Source organism: Sciurus carolinensis, chromosome 5, assembly GCF_902686445.1.
Source record: "Sciurus carolinensis chromosome 5, mSciCar1.2, whole genome shotgun sequence".
Taxonomy (NCBI): Eukaryota; Metazoa; Chordata; class Mammalia; order Rodentia; family Sciuridae; genus Sciurus; species Sciurus carolinensis.
In genome coordinates this window covers 28612842-28631276 of record NC_062217.1, presented here as the reverse complement: position 1 = coordinate 28631276, position 18435 = coordinate 28612842, and the positions used below count along the sequence as shown (strand labels likewise).

Genomic DNA, 18435 nt, shown 5'->3' with positions numbered 1-18435 from the left:
GTGGAAAGGAAAAATCTCATTTCCTAACTCCGCTTTTCTTCCCTTCCCTTCCTTCTTTCTTTTTTAAAAAAACTTCAGTGCTAGAAGTTGAACCCAGGGTTCTGTGCATGCTAAACATGTGCATTTCCACTTAGCTACCTTCCCAGCTCCCTAACTCCAGTTTTCTTTAGCAATGAAAGTTCATCTTTAAAACACATTTCTTTCTACATGTGTGCTCTTCCTCCCTTCGCGTTGCAGCCAGCTGCACCTTGACTCTGAATGGGAAGGAGAGACCGACCACAGGACCTGCAAACTGACAGCTAAGAAGACTCCCAGTCAGCAGCTACTCACATATGACAAGTTTTCCTACTGCTACTGTCAGGAAGGACTGTGAGATGCAGTATAGACTGTTTCAAAGAGAAGTACTTTAACTAGTGAAGTCAACTAAATCCTAATTTAGGATCTTCAAGGATGAAGAACATTTGTAAGAAGGTTAGTAACATCAAAATAATGAAAAGTGAGTTAAATTCCATGGGTTGGATTGCAGCTTTTTATAATGAAACAAAAACCACACTTTTTATATGAAACTGATGAATGAAAATATTTCATACCCATTTGCTCTGTGAAAGATAATTCTCTCAAAAATGTAACACTTAATCAAATGTAACATGTATTAAGCGATGTAGAATTCTACCCCCTGTGTTAATGAAGTAGCAGTAGAGGGCAGGAATATTGCTGAAATTTCATGTCTGTAGATTAGCACAGAGACAATGTGATAAAATGAAGCTCGTGTGAGTGTTTCCTCTGAATTACTTCCTTCCTATAGAAATCATATGAGGTCATTTTTAGATGGGAACCCAAACAAAGAATAGAAATGACAAGCACAAAACCCAATCTGATTCCTATTGTTCCCTTTCCAATTCTGTGCTGAGTTATGACAACCTGATTCACGTGCATTTTCAAGTATCTCAAAACAAACAATCCATCTATCCCAGATGTGCATGTGGGCTAGGAGGATTCAGGTGGAAAGCACATTCGTACGGAGCACACACAGTTTTCCGCACACGAAAGGTAATTTGTAAAGATGTTATCACTGCACCTGGAACACACTGAATCAAGTTGGCAACCATGGCACTAAAATGTGCCCGGATATCTTTAAGAATTTCAACTTCTTTGTCATTTTCAGCTTCCAGAAGCATGCGGGTCAAGTCCACGTATTCTAAGAACAAAGCTCCGAGCGCTAGAGTATCCCGTTCTAAGGCTCCATTTGTGCTGGAATAAAGGAAACATCAGACTTTTAGGTCCATCAATCTTTACATCCAAGTAGCACATGCATCATGAAAAATAAGATTCATGTCAAAATTCATGTAGTAAATCTGTTCTGTTCATACAGTGTAAGAAGACTATGGAAAAAGTAGGCTTTGAAAAAACTTTTTTGAGTTAATATATTTAAGAGAAAAGAGAGAGATGGAAAAGGAGACAACAGGCTTGTTTTGCAAGCCAGGACCAACTCAGCAGACTTTTGTTCCTACCTGTCACTTATTACGCCAGCATCAGCCAGAAGCTCAAAAATTCGAAGTAGCTGTAGCCTTAACAAGTCTCGCCGTTCTCGGCGTTTCTTATTCTGTGTAGAAAGAGGTACAGTGTTTACGGTCACAGGCAAAGACGACAGGGACGGTGCTTTAGGAAACTACTACAGAAAGGCATCATCTAGTACCTTCGATTTTTAAGCATACAAGACAACATGCATTTTCCTTCTTCCTAAAGCTTAGACACAATGCTTGCGGATCGGAAGTGAGTCAATAAATATGCACAAGGGAGGAATGCTGACAACGAACAAGCCTCATTTCCCAGATGTTCCCAGGGTCTGCTGAAAAACTAAGCATCTGAAACTAGTGGAGAGGGACAGGAAACACTGACAATCCCACAAATCTGGTCACAGAGGCAACACTGTCAAATTGCTGAATTTTTGCTATTTGTTATCATCACACCTACTATATGGGAAGCTTCTCTTTTGGTCATCTTATTAACCCTGGTACATAAGTGAATTTTGAAGTGGATTCACTTTGGGGAAAATTATGTATCATATGACAAATGAATCAATTTTCTTGGCCATTGACTTTCTTGCAAACAAACAATAAGCAAACTAAAAGCCAACTTTAAATTTGTTTGCAAAAGAATGAAATAAAGCAATATATACAATCTAAATTATTTTGAATTATATATTTAGGATATATTGTGCTTTAAAATTGGAACCATAGTATACTATATACTTGAATATTGAAAAGTAATGAAAATGACTTAAGTTAAAACATTAAGAATCACTGTTTATGGAGATTCCTAAGAAAACTTGGAATGGAACCACCATTTGACCCAGCTATCCCACTCCTCAGTTTATACCCAAATGACTTAAAATCAGCATACTACAGTGACACAGCCACATCAATGTTTATAGCAGCTTAATTCACAATAGCTAAACTATGGAACCAACCTAGATGCCCTTCAACAGACGAATGGATAAAGAAAATGTGGTACATATACACAATGGAATATTACTCAGCCTTAAAGAAGAATGAAATTATGGTATTTGCAGTTAAATGAATGGAACTGGAGAGTATTACGCTAAGTGAAATAAGCCAATCTCAAAGAACCAAAGGCTGAGTGTTTTCTCTGATAAGCAGATGCTGACCCATAGTAGGGGGTGGGTAGGGAAGAATGAAGGAATTTTGAACTGTACAAAGGGAAGTGAGTGGAGGGTTGGGGTGGGTGGGGATGGGAAGGACAGTAGATTGAGACAGATATTATTACCCTGTATACATGTGTGAAAAAAAATTTTTAAAATAAAAAAAAATATTAACTCTTTAAAAGACAAAAAAAAATTCAGAAAATGCAGGTAACAATCTATTTAAAGATTTTAGCCCTACAATTTTTTAATGTTAAAAATGGTACTTAATCACAAACATGCTGCATTTCTAGAGAAAACATAATAAATCATCTCCTTTGACTTCACAGTTTGCTAGTGAGGAAGAACATTGGGAGTGTATGACTTATTGGTATAAAAATAAAGTTGTAAATAAGATGGACATTTGGTAGTTAAACAGAACTAAAATCCAAGTTCCATATTTTCTCATCATGTATTTTGTTCAGTTCTTCTATACTTAATAGGTGCTTTTATTTTGCTGTTGATTCAAATAATTTTACATTAAAATAAATTCAAACACTATTGAAAAAAAAAGAATCACCGTTAAAGGCATGTGGGGTATTTGCATTCTTTGGGGGGAGCTACTAGATTTGATTTAAATTCATGCCACTGTCCAAATAAGCCAAGTCTTAATTATTGAAATTCAAAATCCTACCTCTGGTCTTCTTTCTAGAGCCTCTTTCATTAATGGATGAAGTTCTTCTACCAATTCTCTATGGAGGAAAAGGATCACATTTTAAATTCATTGTTATGGACAGAAAACTTGTCACCAAATATGTCCATTCAATCCTAAATTGCCTATTTTTTTTTTCATTTTGCTTCTGATATAATAATTTCTGGACTGCTCCAATATTCCCAATCATGTGGTGAACTGGAAGGTACTGGTCTATACTTTGTATTAGTGGTCTTAATCTCATTGCTATGCATATAATTTTGGCTTAATATATACTTGTTGACTTGGTTGTGATATAATACTCTATTATTCTTTTTGGCAAAAAAAACTCTATCTGAAGAATTAAACAAGAAATATTTTTCAAGTGCTTACTAAATTCAAACACTTTACTATGAGCTATGAAACTGAAGATAAATACAATTGAGTTTCTAGACACAAGAAAATTTCAGGACAGTTAGAGAAAAAGGGAGGGGTATAAATACTCTGGAACTAACATTGGGATCCATGTTCTGGAGACTGTTTTCAGTTGATCTTAAAAATATTGGATTTCAGAGCTAAATTCCTTTATTTGAGCTACAAGGTAAATACAAATTATGGCAGGTACTAAAATAGTGAGGTTGCCAACAAAATAATTTTCCTGTGTGGTAAAAATATGTTTTGATCATATTAAAATACATTGTGTATCATACATATATTCTCTTCACCTGTCCCAGAATCTCTAGTTCTTAGATTTATACTTGTTAATCTAATTAGTTGGAAATAACTTCTGAATTAATTATTTGGAAATATCTTTTGAATTGCTGTCAATATAAAAAATTATGAGTTCTGGCTTGTCACCAGACTAGTACTAACTTGTTTTATCTATAATATATGTCATGGTTGAAAACTGCATAGTTTCTGGTAGGATATTTTGTGCTGTTTGACATTACCCTCTAAGAAAATCCAAGGATAGGAAAGTGCAAACTCAGAGGCATTTTGCACTGAGAGACAGAAAATCTGGTTTCTAGTCCTGATTTTTCTAATACATATGCTGGGATTTCTTTATCAAAGAAACAGGAATATGAATGGCTTCCTCTACTGAATGGGTTCTTGTTACCAAATATTACTATGTGCATGGGGTGCCTATTCACATTCAATATATCCTCTCAGGAAATCTATGAGATGGAGTCTATTAAAATGAAAGGGATGTACTTTATTTTATTTTATTTTTTTTGTTTTACCAACTTTACAGTTGAGGAAACTGAGGCCCAGGGACATTAAGTTTTCCAGATGCACATGGTGATAACTCATGTGAATAATGCCACCTACCTCCATGAACAGTGAAAAGACAAAATATTCAACAGGTTGTTATAGTCTTTGGGAAAGAACTTTAGTCATTTTATCATTACTATTGTTACTGTAATCTTGTAGTAAGTATGTCAAGATGAAGCTTAGTTTTAACGAATTAACTAAAAACTAGTAAAATGCTGGTTCACTTGGAACTCAAGAAATGAGAACCCAAAATTATTATTTTTTTTAAGAATAAAAATCTGACTCTATTAGTGAATAACATAATGGAAATTTTTCAGTTGTTTCTGAAACATCTCATTAATCTTTATTTTTCAAATAGTCTCTCCTAGGTGTTTGAAGCTTTCCCTTTTCCTTCTGCATGGAAAATTTTGTTTAAAACTTTTTTGTTCATGCAGGATTTTATTACTTAGCTAAAGTCATTAGAAGCAGCCTGAATGAACATTTTACAATGCCTTTTTTCAAAATACATTGATGCTGCCTCTTGGGATTTTATTTTATTATAGATGCAAAATGCAAAATAAAGGAATCTAGAAAATCAGGTTTGCTGTTGCTCTTAAGGCAGGAGAAAGTACCTTACAGAAAAATCAGCCAGCCAAATTGAAAACACCCAAAAGGGTTCTATCCACGCATCACCTTTAAAAGTCTATTGGCTAAATGGCAGATGAATAGATATTGTTATTATTTGATGTGACAGTCTCTGAGCAGTCTGGCAAACTGGGGATTGATGGGGGATCATCTTCATTTATAGTTAATTAAAACAAAGCTCGCAAGCAAAATCAAACCTGAGAGGTAAAATCAAAGTTGCAATAACTTAAAGTGAAATGTGAGGCAGTTGCAAGGAACACTCATTACGTGCACATCAACCAAAGAAGACGAAGGAAATCGCGCGAAGCCTATGAATTCTCCAGGTGCACGCCAATACATACACGCAAACTCAAGCTAAGAAAAGCAACTACAATAGCAGCAGCATGTATGCACGTAGAAAAACTCATTAAGACTACTGTACCTGAAAACAAGGGAATTTGTTCTTCCAAATCCTAAAACTAAGGACTCTGTGATCTCAATGCTCTCTAGTCTCATCAAAGGCACCAACTGCTTTAACAGAACTCCCACCGATGGGGTGCCTATGGCCTGAAACAAGTTGATTAAAAGTGAAAAAGAGGTAACATGGTAACTGATGGTTCCTTTCATCACACGAGGATTCCATTATAACAGTTTTAAAGTACTGAGCCACATCCCAAGGCACTGCCATCGTTACAGGAAAAAAATGCACGAGTTTAATACAGAACAATGAAGGTAATTCCCAACTGGGACACAAATTCTAAAGAAAAATAATTTTAAAACAGTCCTCTTCTTTTTTAACCACATAAGTCTATAAAACTAATTTGAACAAAATCACTTAATCAAGGCATGGTTTAAAGGTGAATAGTTGGTGAGGAGTGAGAGAAATGTGGTATGTAGAAAACGAACATGACCTTAGGGCACTAAGGAACACAAGTCACTGGATGGTCTTAAGCGAGTTTCTCAACTTCCCTTTATCTTCAGTTCCCTTCTTGCCAGAGAGGAGTAATAAATTATTCACATAAACACTCAATGGAATTTAGAAATGTGTAGGATGAAAATCTGATCCCATAATACTCCAGATGGCAGGCACAGTGCAATTTGCACTGGGAACTCTAGACAAACAAGCTAAAAAAAAACCTTACAGAATAATTCTTCTGAAGCATGTCATGTCACCTTGTTATCGTAGCTCACTGTACCATCAGGCGTGGTCGCCATTATTTCTGGAGTGGAAGCTCGTAAGTGTCCTGGGCTCATAATACTGGGTTTTGCAACACCAAAACAGAGAATAAGGTAGTTTCTCCACAAGGTAACATAGTTGTCTCCACTGCCCGCAGTGCTGGTTTTCTTGGCATTAATTGGGCTGCTAGAAACATGGAGTCAGAAACAAGAGTGAAACTAAGTTCTCGATTTTAAATATCACTTGTTAAAGAAAGATCACAGGAAGTACTCAGCTAGACAGCCATCTGTCAAGGATGTTGTTCAGGGAATATCTGCACAGGATGAGAAGTTGAGCGATAGAACATTAAGGCCTCTTTCACCATTAAGAGTCTAAGATTCTATACTTAGATAATCATATTGATTATTAAGGGGAAAAAACTTGCTCTAGAGAAAAGCTTCTTATCTGTTGTTACTCAATGTTAAGAATTCTGAGGCAGGAAACTTAGACAGGATTAAATTAGTCCATTCTCTTATATAAAATGGAAATTTAAGAGGGCAGATGGTGAAACAAGCAAAACAGAGGAAAACACATGGCTGCCTTACTTGGGGTCCACCAGAGGCATCACTGACTGGAGGCGGGTGAAGGCGTAGGGCCAGGCATAGCTGAGGGCCGTGGGGCAGTGCTTGGGCAAGTTCTCCTGCCGGAGGAAGCTGAAAAGGCAGAGGACCCAGGGGTCTTTGACAGACTGTGCAAATATCCAGACGTGGGAAGGGCTCTTCACATCATAATGGCTATTGACCAGGACTGCATTCCATTCCACCAACCATTGCAGATCCACATTGTGGGTCAGCGGTAATGTTGCCTGCAGGCACAGAGGTGGGCAGTCAATCAGAGCTGAACTGAAACGATCCATCCTCACCAGGATGAGTGCACCTTCTTCCATCTCTCCTTCCTGATCACCACAGCAACAGCCCAGTTTTGGATCTGAAACTACCACGTACAAAGCTGGTACATAATCATCTGTGCTTTCCGTGCTCACTGATAAGCAGCTGGAGTGTAAAGTTCAAGGATCAGGGTCATGTTTGGACACTTTTGATGCCACACACCATCATGCATCAGTTTATAGATACTGCTCCCTAAATGTTTATCGAACAATACATGACATCAGTTAATTTAAACGCAATCGCAGATTTGCCATTTTAAAATCTCAAAAGTTATTTATCTCTGAGATTCATAAATGTGTTTTCATCCCTGCATCAGTGTATGTGTGTGTGTGTGTGTGTGTGTGTGTGTGTGTATGTTACTTGTGTTTTTTTTTTTTTTTCTGTTTACTTAGACTGAAACACCTTCTCTTTGATTTAGAGAGATGGGTTAGCACAGTCCCTTTCATGAAGGGCATTTTACTTATGATTTTTGAGGTAACTACTTACTCTTTCCCTATGATATCAAGCAAAAATAATGTTTCAAAACATCTGGAAAGTCACCTAAGTTAAATTATATATCCTATAATACTGTCTCTATATATACTAGATATATACATATAGGTATATGATATAAAATATAGATATATAAAATATATGTTAAAAGAATGAAATATAAGAACTGATATATATCAGTAATATATAGTATATAAACACTGATAATAATCCGTAATACAATGCATACATAATACGTATATATGTAATATGTATCAACTCTTATATCTCATTCTCTTTTAAGTGCAGATACCCATGTTTGGGGGACACCAATTTTCGAACAATCTAGCTGTGACACCAGGAGAAGAAACTGCCTCCATGTTTGTTGGATGTCCTCTCAGGATAAGGGATAATGGATGCAGATAACCCTGCACAAAGCTGGCACTGCTTCCCCTTCCTCTTTTCCCCTTTCTGTGGATCTTCCTAAGTGCAGAATTGCTGATCTCAAGATTTTGATTCTAATAAACATAGAAAAAAATCACATGAACAAAATATAAAGGCATCCATAGGAAAGTAAGTATGGAGATAAAAGAATGAACGGTGACGGTTCCATTCCGTGTTAAAAGAATGTGAACATCCAGAAGTCAGCAGACTACCTCTCTCAGTTAGAAAAGGCTAAGAAAATCTAACAAATGTCTTTGGATTTTGCATTCATTTCTAATTTTTGACAAGTCTCTGCATCAGGCGTCAGCAATGTGGATCCTGCTACTTGTTCCAGATTGCCCTGCCTCTCGCAGCTATTTAATTGAAATGAATCCAGGTTCTCTTACTGTACTTTTATTTTTAAAAAGTCAGATAACTAGAATCAGTTTCAGTTTCCCTTCTACTTACTCAGGAAATCTGAAAGCTGCCAATATGCTTTTTAAAAGTAAGAATGTATTTATGTAGCAGATAAAGTTCTATTAGATTCAGAGTCTAAATGGACAAGCCTAACTAACATTTCTTTGTTGTTCTCTGGTGCTGGGGCTTGAACCCAGAGCCTTCTTTACTCATTCAAAGCACATGCTCTATTGACGAGTTTCCTCCCCTGCCCTCCCAGCCCCTTAGTGTTTTTGAGTTTCAAAAACTGAGGATCAAATGAGATAATAAATATGAAAGCACCTTATAAACCGTAAAGCGCCACATAAATAGAAGTTACCATGTTAAGAATAAAGTACAATATTAAATGTGCATATTGTGTTAAGTATAAAGAGTGAGACAAATTGATTTTTTGTAAGAAGATTGAACGATTCTTTTGAAATTGTTATTCGAAAAATATCTATTTTCCTAAGGTTTAAGTTTTGCTTGAAATTTATCTGAATGTCTTCTAAGCTATCATTTGAAAAGCTAGTCTTGTTTTTCTAATCTTTATATCTGTTTGCTAATCTAACATAAAATCCCCAAATCCAGCCATATAATTTTTCTTTGACTCTCTCTTTCAGGTAGGTCCAGAGTTGATATGTAAGCACTATGAGCAATCAGAATCAAATGTGTACTTACTGAATCTGAAACTGCTACGTGAATAAAACTTTCAAGAATGGAAGAACTTAGTTGATCCATGACATCAATCATTGGCCTGTCATCGTCCTGTACAAAGGGGAGGCAATTATTCTCCATGGGAAAAACGATCCTTTTCACCCACCCGCTGCCTCCATCTAGTACATGAAGCAGAACAGCTTGCAAGACACTGATAAGGGGTTTCTCACAGAGGAGCCAGTGCCAAGGTGGTGGAAGGTAAGGCAGGAAACCCCCGTGGCTCTGAGCTTGCTCCTCTGAGTTTCAGGGCAAGGTCATTAGAGCCCCAAGTCACACTGTTCTCCAGAGACATTTACCTGAATTTCAGACTCATACCTGTACATAAGAACCCAAATACCAGTATCCTACATTAGTGACTCACACTGCTGTTCCCTTCAAGGAATGGAAACCCTACAAGAATAGGCTTTTTCAGACTAATAAAACAGCAATTGTTTTAAGTTGCTGTTTTGCTAAAATAATTGACAAATTGTTGATGGTGACTGAATTCTAGTCTAAAAGAAACTATACTGGAGAACAACCACAGACTTTCTGTGATATCTATGTGATGTGCAGCTATTTACTAAAAGAAGTAAATTGAGAAGAATAAGAGAGGGTTATCTTATTAAAGATTCTTCTACATGAATAATGTTTGTACAAATCCATCCATCCACAAATATGCATGTGTTTGCTGCTCTTTATTATAGAGAAACTTGGAAACATAAAATGATTTATTGAGAAGTCTTCTACGAAGTCTTGGAACGTATGATTTCAGTGATAAATGGGAATGGTTTTAAAGAAGTTGGTGGCTGGTCAAAGAAAACAACAGTTGGGAAACATCTTTGACACCGGTTGAGTAGCAGTTAAGAACAAGGAACAAGGAACTTTGGAGACATATATATATCTGGGTTTGAATTCTGACTCTCACATCTTACCTGTTGATCTGGGATTAGTTCTTTAACCTCTTTAAACCTCAGTCACAGTATTTGTATACTAGGATAAACAAAATAAATTCTTATTGTGAGGATAAAATGGATAAACGTATGTGTATAAAGCACTTGGCACAGTGCCTGACTTTGCACATGGTAATTACTACCACTGTTATTATCATAATTAGAAACTTAATGGAGGTTCACCAAATATAGCACGTCTTAGAGGTTCATTTACCAGATGCCAGATATTTGGCCCTGAAATAGTCAGAAAGTTGAAGAAAGGTGAACTGTAAGGACTGTGATGAACTTGAAAATATTTTGTAAGAACTGTGACCACTTGGAGGATAAGGTAACCAAGATTAGTGATTTAAAACAAGAAAATGGAAAGTGGTATTTTTGTAAAGAAGTATGTGACAGACAAAGCTTATCTTTCTTCCACCTGTGCCGCAGGCCATGAGCTGTAACATCTGATGGAAGGTGTACAGTCCTTGACCAGGGCAGGAGGTTAGCTGGAGTTGACCAGACTTACAATTGGCTTCCTTCTCTCATCTGAGGAAGATGTGTTTCTTATGGAGTCAATTTCCCACCATCATTGAGATTAAACAACTCTCAGTTGGCCAGACTGTTTGCCACCTCTCATTTTAAATGGAATACAGTCTTTTTAAAGAGATTGTTCTCTAATATAAATATGATATTATAATTAGATGTATGCTGAACACTATGAAGAAAAATGACTGATAACCTAGATTAATCTTAAAATTCCTTATTTAGGAAAGCAACATCACTTAGTGACCAGGAATGGTCTTCTCTATTGCTCTCAGGATATATGACTTACTTAAGCAGATCAAGAATACTATTGCATCATTATAATCCCAATGATGAATCAAAAATCATGTGTCAACATCACAGGTGACACAAAAGTACCCAAAATAGTAAGGTGTTATTTAGAATGTTTATCCAAATTTCAAAACAGCTGAAAGAAATAAATTGGAGAATTCAGAAGAGTAATCCATACCTCTGGCTGACCCAGGGCAAGAAATAGAGCTCGAATTTCCTTCAGTATTAACACAGACAGTTTGCGTGTGGCCACCTGGAAACTGCAGAGTAAAACCAGAGCAAAGCCTTCCACGGCGTGGAGGACACTGCAGTGAGGGCCTCGTTCTGACTGAATTCTGTGGCTGGCACCATTGGGAATGAGCTGTCATACGATAAGAACAACATTCTGTATTCAGCAAGAGAACAATGCAAGCAGGAAAAAATATTCTCATATGTGTATCTTTTGGCATGTTTGACCTTGTAACAGTATAATAAATGACAACGGCTTTGAATCAGACATGTCTATGGATTCATTATTATTCATGAAATATCCTAGCGCCTTTTTTACTTTTCAGATCTACTGTTGCTTTGGAATATCATTAACCATCTGGTATGTCTGATGAGAAATAACTTTTCAAAACCTCTTAATAATAACAAAAACAAAACAGCTTCTATCCATACCATTTGGGATTATGCTATATCTACATGTATGATAAAATGACCTAATATTTTCACCAAAATTCTCTATAGACTTTTACATACTACTAAAATGAATTTCTGAACATTTTCCTTTCTATTTACACTTGCTTTCCTGTTTGCATGTTAGATTCTAATCTAGGTTTGCCACATTTACATGATGAGTTCTGAAAAGTTCCCAAACTTCAACCAAGTGAATCTAAAGCAAAAGAAAGCAAGCCAGATGATGTGGCAGATTCTACCTTAATTTCCCTTTTCCAAGCATATACAACCCCCATTTTTCTACCTATCATCTTTTGACATGTGTAGCAGATAAGGAAGGAAGAGGGACCTGAACGTCACCTTTGAGGTCAGCCCATCCCCAGATGGGTTCACCCTACTGTTCCCTGGACACTGCTGTGCTGCCCTGAGCCTCTGCAGTCCTCAGACCCTTAGTGATGCTCCTCCCAGCCAGACCTGAAACCATCTGCCCAATGCCAATGCCGGCTTAGCCTGGAACAAAGACCCTGCATCTCTCTGACAATCCTACCCTCAATGCACTCTCCAAAATGTCTCAGCATTCATGACCGAGGCAGGAAAGGATCAAGAAGCCACAAGACTACATTTTCTTCTCTGTGGATACTGCACAAAACAACTAATATATTGTTGAGTAAAAACCACAACAACAAGAAACTGGTGGACAGTTAACTTTCATGTATCTGTTTCTGTACCCATATCTATATCCATGTCTAGCTCAACTCCCTGTCCTATAGCCCTTACAAACTGATCTGTAATCATGATTGCCTGGAAAAAAAAACAATTTCTACTGTATCAACAAGTCTGACCTGACATGGCACGTTATGCCCAAGTTTCTCTGTCACAGTGTGCGCTGGTGAGAACTAAGGGCAGCACCAGAGGAAGTTCCCAGGTGGTTGGAAGGAGGAACTCCAGAAGCTACGCTGGGCTGCCATTCATTTTCACGTGCAGTACATAAAAGAACAAGCTGGTGGGGAGAGTGGGAAGTCACCTCTGAGTTTCTGATTTTGCTGCCTTGTTCGTAGGCTCTTCCTTGGGTCTGTATGACCAGCTTCCACTGGGTGAGCAGCTGCAGCAGCAGCTTCAGGGAGGAGTCGAGGAGTGTGTGGTGCATGTCGTTGACCTCCCGGAGCAGGAAGTTGGTAAAGCCAAATAACACATCTTCTCTCCAGTCTGAGAAGTCAACGAGCAAGCCCTGAAGAGAGTTCTGTGCAATGTGCCGCAGTTCATCATCCATATGAATAGAGAGCCTGTGAAATGAAGAAGCCAATAAGATCACTGACTAAGATCAAAGAAGGCACATGTATAGGTCTCTGCTTCTGCTTGTATCTGAAAAACAAGCCTTCCACATTTTTTGCTTAGTAAATGACTTACATGAATACTTCAAAAAACAAAAACGTCTTAGATTTACAGAAGGGTCACAAAGGTAATAGTTTGCGTATAGTCTTCACCAGCTTCCCTTGGTTAACACCTTATATAACCACAGTACTTTCACTGAAATTAGGAAACCAATGTTGGTAAAATATAACCAACTACACTACACACTTTATTCAGATTTCATTAATTTTCCACTAGGGCCTCCCACCTTTTTTTGTACCAGGGATTGAACCTCAGGGTGTAACCGCTGAGCCACATCCCCAGACCTTTATGAGACATAGTCTTGCTAAGTTGCTTAGGGCCTTCCTAAGTTGCTAGGCTGGATTTGAACTTGCCACCCTCCTGCCTCAGCCTCCGAGCTGCTGGGATTACAGGTGTGCACTACTGTGCCTGGTTCCCCCTTTTCTTTTTCAGGATGCAATCTGATATACCACACAGCATTTTACTGTACATGAATACTTTTTAATACATTAATGACTATAGAATAAATAATATCAAACCCTATTCTTACTGGCAAGACACATTTTGCTGAAAAGCAAAAGGACACATTCAGAAGTTTGATTAAAATGAAAAACTAGAGCATCAGTTTGCTTTTTAAGGGAATTGGGAAATGTCTGGAGATGATGATGATGATTATGATGCTGCTGCTGCTGCTGCTTTCTGAGACAAGATCTTGCTATGCTGCCCAGTCTAGCTTCCAACTTGCCATCCTCCTGCCTCAGTCTCCCAAGTCTGGGATCAGGTGCTGGAGACAGTCTTCTTTGTACAGTTTGGGGTGTACTCCTGTCATCTGTCGAGTGGGTAGAAGCTAGACACTATGAAACATTCTATGATACACGGGGCAGTTCCTGATAACAAAGAATTATCAGGTATAAAATGTTGGTAGTGCCAAGACTGAGAAACTCTTAGTCAACTAAAGAATTTCAGTGTATTTATGTTTTAATCAAAACATGATAATATTAAGTCTTGACATTGGTACAGAGGACTACAGTTACCAAAGTGCTTTAGAGAGTCATTCATTCATTACTTAACAAATGAATACTCTAGAGCCTCCTAAGACTCAGGCCTCACACCCACTGGGTGCAGCACTTAGGACTTGGTGTTGAACCTGGCTCTAAGGTGGAACCTGCATGAAGGGTGAGAGGCCGTGGTGGGAAAGGCGCAGGCAGCTCCTTGAAGGGTCTGTGGGCCACCCGAGGAGGAGCACAACAGGGACGGGGTTAAGAGTGTACTCCAGTGTCCCACTGCCTGCAGAGCTACCTGACCAATGACCTTAGGTTAGATACTTAATCTAAGCTTCAAATTCCTCTTTGGGGATACTCACTGTACTACATTTCATAAACCCGTTTGTAAGATGATCCACCTACAGTGTTTACCACCACAATGAGGAGGTAGTAAGCACTCAGCAATTAGCTATTATTGTTAGAAGAAAATTAACAGTATACTGTAAATTATACAGGGGGAAACATGATTCAATTCACATTTGGAAAAAAAAAAGAGTCAAGAGGGTATAGGGAGGATGGCTTGGAGAAGGAACCAGACCAAGTTTGAGGGGTGGTCATCATGAGTCACAGGGCCCCACCCGGCGGAGGAGCGTCGAGGAAGGGGGAGATGGAGATCAAAGACACTGAGAACCAACTTCCAGGACTCAACAGCTTGGAGGTGTTCAGAGTCAGAGAACATGTCTAAACCCATGGTAGCCTCCATGAACAGGGCAGATACGATCCCCAACAAAAAATAAGAAGAACTTGTGGCCCCAGGGTGTTGAAGGAAATTGCTCAGTAATGTGAGTAACTGGGGGAAAAGCCAGGATTCCAATCCAGGACTTCTAATCCTTAATCCAAAATTTTCTCCACAGAACAAGTCTGGTACAAGCTGCCCCAGTTATACACATTGAGAAGATAGTATTTCAAAAGCTTGATAAGCTAAGCAAACTCCTTTCTTCTTAAGACACCAATTGGTCCATATCTGACAATACAAACCAGATGAAAAATCTCTGTAGGTTACAGATTTACACTGAGCAGGGAATATATCTCCTATCTTGAAAGCCCATGAAGTTCTACAAAGATGCTGAGAAGGAAGTTCTAGGCTAATTCTTCAGGAAAATCTTATGCAATTAAATCTATAGTTCTTAAGTGATTATAGTTGCTGAAAGAAAACAACCTTTAACATAGGCTTCCAATTAAGGATTGTCTAAGGCAGGGGTTTACAAACTTCATTTCAATCAGCAGCAGAACCATGAATTTTCAATTTTTTTTTTTTTATGTAGAGCTCTGCTGATTTTTATGTGTCAGTGTGGCTGGGCCACAGTGCCCAGATAGCTGGCCAAACTCTGGGTGTCTCTGTGAGGGTGTTTCAGATGGGATTAATATTTAAATCAGTTGACTGAGTAAAGCAGATTGCTCTCCAACCTGTGCATGGGCCTCGTCTGATGAGTTAAAGGTCTGAATAGAATAAAAAACTGGCTGCCTCTAAGCAAGACAGAATTCTCCAGCAGGCAGCCTTTACACTTCATCTGGACGTTTCCTGGTTCTATGGCAGACAATTTTCAGACACAAACTGGAAGCTTGGCTCTCCTGGGTCTCCAGTCTGCTGGCCATTCTGCAGCCGTCTGCTTGCCAGCCCCCCCATGGTTATGTCAGTCAATTTCTTATAACAAATCCCCTTTTCCCAATATACATATCCTATTATTTGTTTCTCTGGAGAATCTAATAAAAACTCCCATATATAATACAGAAAATCTGAGTTGCTCTATTCAAGCTAGGGTCAAAGGCTGAAGCCCATCCATTTGGGGAGGAATACCCCCTCACTCCCAAGCAGCTCTGCATGATCTTTGCAGTCCATGATTTGAAATCACTAGTTTATAAAAATATACTTGAAGTCATTTTCTCATCTTACCTTTATTATTCAATTTATACATTTATTCCTCTCTATGGTTCCGAATGTCTTAGGAAATAAGCTTTCATGGATAAAAACCTACCATTTTTAGGACAGGCAATAACATAACCAGGAACTGCAGTTCATTGAATGAATGTTAATGGATGGTAATGATATTATAGGTTGAATTGTGTCCCCCACAAAAATCATGTGTTGAAGTCCTGACCCTGAGTACCTTAGAATGTGACCTTGTTTGGAAATATGGTCAGATATGATTAGCCAAATTAGGATATGGTCACATGGGAGTAGAGTCCCTAATCCAATATGACTGATGTTTTTATACGAAGAAGACCCTTGGAGACAGATAGGTACACTGGGATGACATCACAGGAAGACAAAGGTGGGAACTGCTGTGCTGCTTCTATACGCCTGGGAAAGTCAAAGCACCGTGGAGGGCCAGAAGCCCGGAGAGGCAGGAAACAAATTTTCATACTCTGCAGAGGCAAAAAGTCCTTGATCTTGGGCTTGTAGCTTCCAGAAATGTGAAACATCAGATTTCTGTTATGTAAGTTCTTAGTTTCTGGTACTTTATTTCAGTAGCCAGAAAAAAACACCACTAGCAAAGTACCAAGAATAAAAGCCATGTCATTGTCTACCTAGAACAAGCCTGTAAATAAAGGCTAAAGCTTTTAGCTTTAAAAATGAGATTAATTCTGTTCTTATCTATCTTTACTCTCATGAACAATTTGTAATCTGGAATCTGTTTAAACTCCAAGCCCACAGCACAGGATCATTTGAAGGACTCTTTGGGAGTCCCAGGGCTGTGGAGTCCTAGTGTCCTCGGTGGCCACAACTCTTGGAATGATGGCGTCCACATGTTTCACTAGTGAAAGGGCCCAAAAATACTTCTAAAGGATGAAGACACAGGATGAGGGGAGGGGCTTTGGGGATAGAAGGTCCAGCTGATCACAAAAGTAGAATGTTTACAGAAGACATAGGTCTTCCCTGCCATGGAACTGAGATTGATGGGGAAATCACCCATTAGGACAAGTCGCTATGGCAGCAAGTGAGGGAGAGGGGGCCGTGAAGAAACTTCTAGAAGGATGAGGCTCCCTTCCTGTGTTTGCTTCTGGAAATGAATGCACGGAGAGCTACATGTGAGATATAATTGCCATTTCTTCCATTTAGATTGTTCTCATTCTTATTTGTTTTACATTTTAACTAGATACTGACAGATGATTTTATGAAATAAGATTTATGTAAAACATGAAACAGGAAAAAATAGATAACTAAAAAGGAAGAGATGACTCAGGATTAAATAAGAAAGATATCCAGCAATTCTGAGTCCCTAAGAACTGCAGGAAAGCAGCAGGAGACTGGCCTACATTATTGGAAGTCCTTTTCAGTCTCCTTGTCTAAAAAGTGTTGGGGAGAGGTGAGGGAATTCTGTCAACTCCCAATTAGGACATCCCACAGAGAAACTAAACCATAAAAGCAAGACAAGGTCAGACTACAAACTGAGGTGCAATTATAATTAAGAGAAACATACCTCCCCCAACAACAACAACAAAAAAACCCTGTCCTCTAAGACAGTTTAGTGACAGCACCTGCAAAAGAGAACAGAGAGACTTAAAGAGAAGCAAAGTGTGAAGAAGTTTGACTATGGCGGCGGCGGTGGGGGAGCCCTCAAAAAGATTCCTAAGAAACTTGAGGTGGTTCTCAGGAACCTCAGAGTCTCAGGTACATGGATATTTACAAATAAAACCACTGTGGTGTCTTGACAGACCTCCATAGGGACAGAGCAGTAAAACATACCCAAAGAAACCAACATTACAACACCATCTACAGCTGTCCCTCCAAGCCGCTGGCATGAGGAGCTGCGACCAAGGTTATGATCGCTCAGATTAGAGAGCAGATACACAGGCACATTTTGTACAGACTGCACATGCCACCGCTAATGGTCCCAGGAACCTTCCACCGTGATCTAGAGTAAGCAAGTGGCATGATCCCAAGGGTACATGCTGCTCACACAAGGTTGTTGCTGAATTAAGTAGGGACATGTTCTAAAAGGGGGAAAAAAGGAACCTGGACAAAGCTGCCTTCTTGGTGGGCCACATTGGATAAAGGACTTTTAATGCAAGCCACCTGCACAAAGGAAGCTTCCCACTCCATGGAATCACCTTAGTAGCTTTCAGTAATGTGGTTGTTCACTTGTTATGCCAATGAAGGGGGAGGCAAGACAAACACAAGGTCATTAGGAGGAAGCTGCTGCCCCATAAAGTCACCATGTCCCCAGGGCCAGCAGTGAAAGAAAGGGTTTCACAATGAAGCCCAGGAGACAAGGGTTTCCAGAAGGAGGAGCTTGCTGATAAGTGGACTGTCAGTGACTG

At 38.8% G+C, this 18435-nt stretch overlaps 1 protein-coding gene across 1 annotated transcript in view; it reads right to left on the bottom strand.

The window, feature by feature from the left end:
* Positions 1-18435, bottom strand: part of Fry (FRY microtubule binding protein) — a 243883-nt gene that overhangs the window by 102730 nt on the left and 122718 nt on the right. Inside the window, exons 18-26 of the mRNA XM_047553455.1 lie at positions 12783-13041; positions 11280-11462; positions 9321-9407; positions 6969-7228; positions 6381-6570; positions 5650-5774; positions 3336-3393; positions 1512-1603; positions 1079-1251 (exon numbers count right to left, since the gene is read on the bottom strand). Coding sequence (XP_047409411.1) covers positions 1079-1251; positions 1512-1603; positions 3336-3393; positions 5650-5774; positions 6381-6570; positions 6969-7228; positions 9321-9407; positions 11280-11462; positions 12783-13041 — 1427 coding nt within the window. The remainder of the gene's footprint in view (positions 1-1078; positions 1252-1511; positions 1604-3335; positions 3394-5649; positions 5775-6380; positions 6571-6968; positions 7229-9320; positions 9408-11279; positions 11463-12782; positions 13042-18435) is intronic.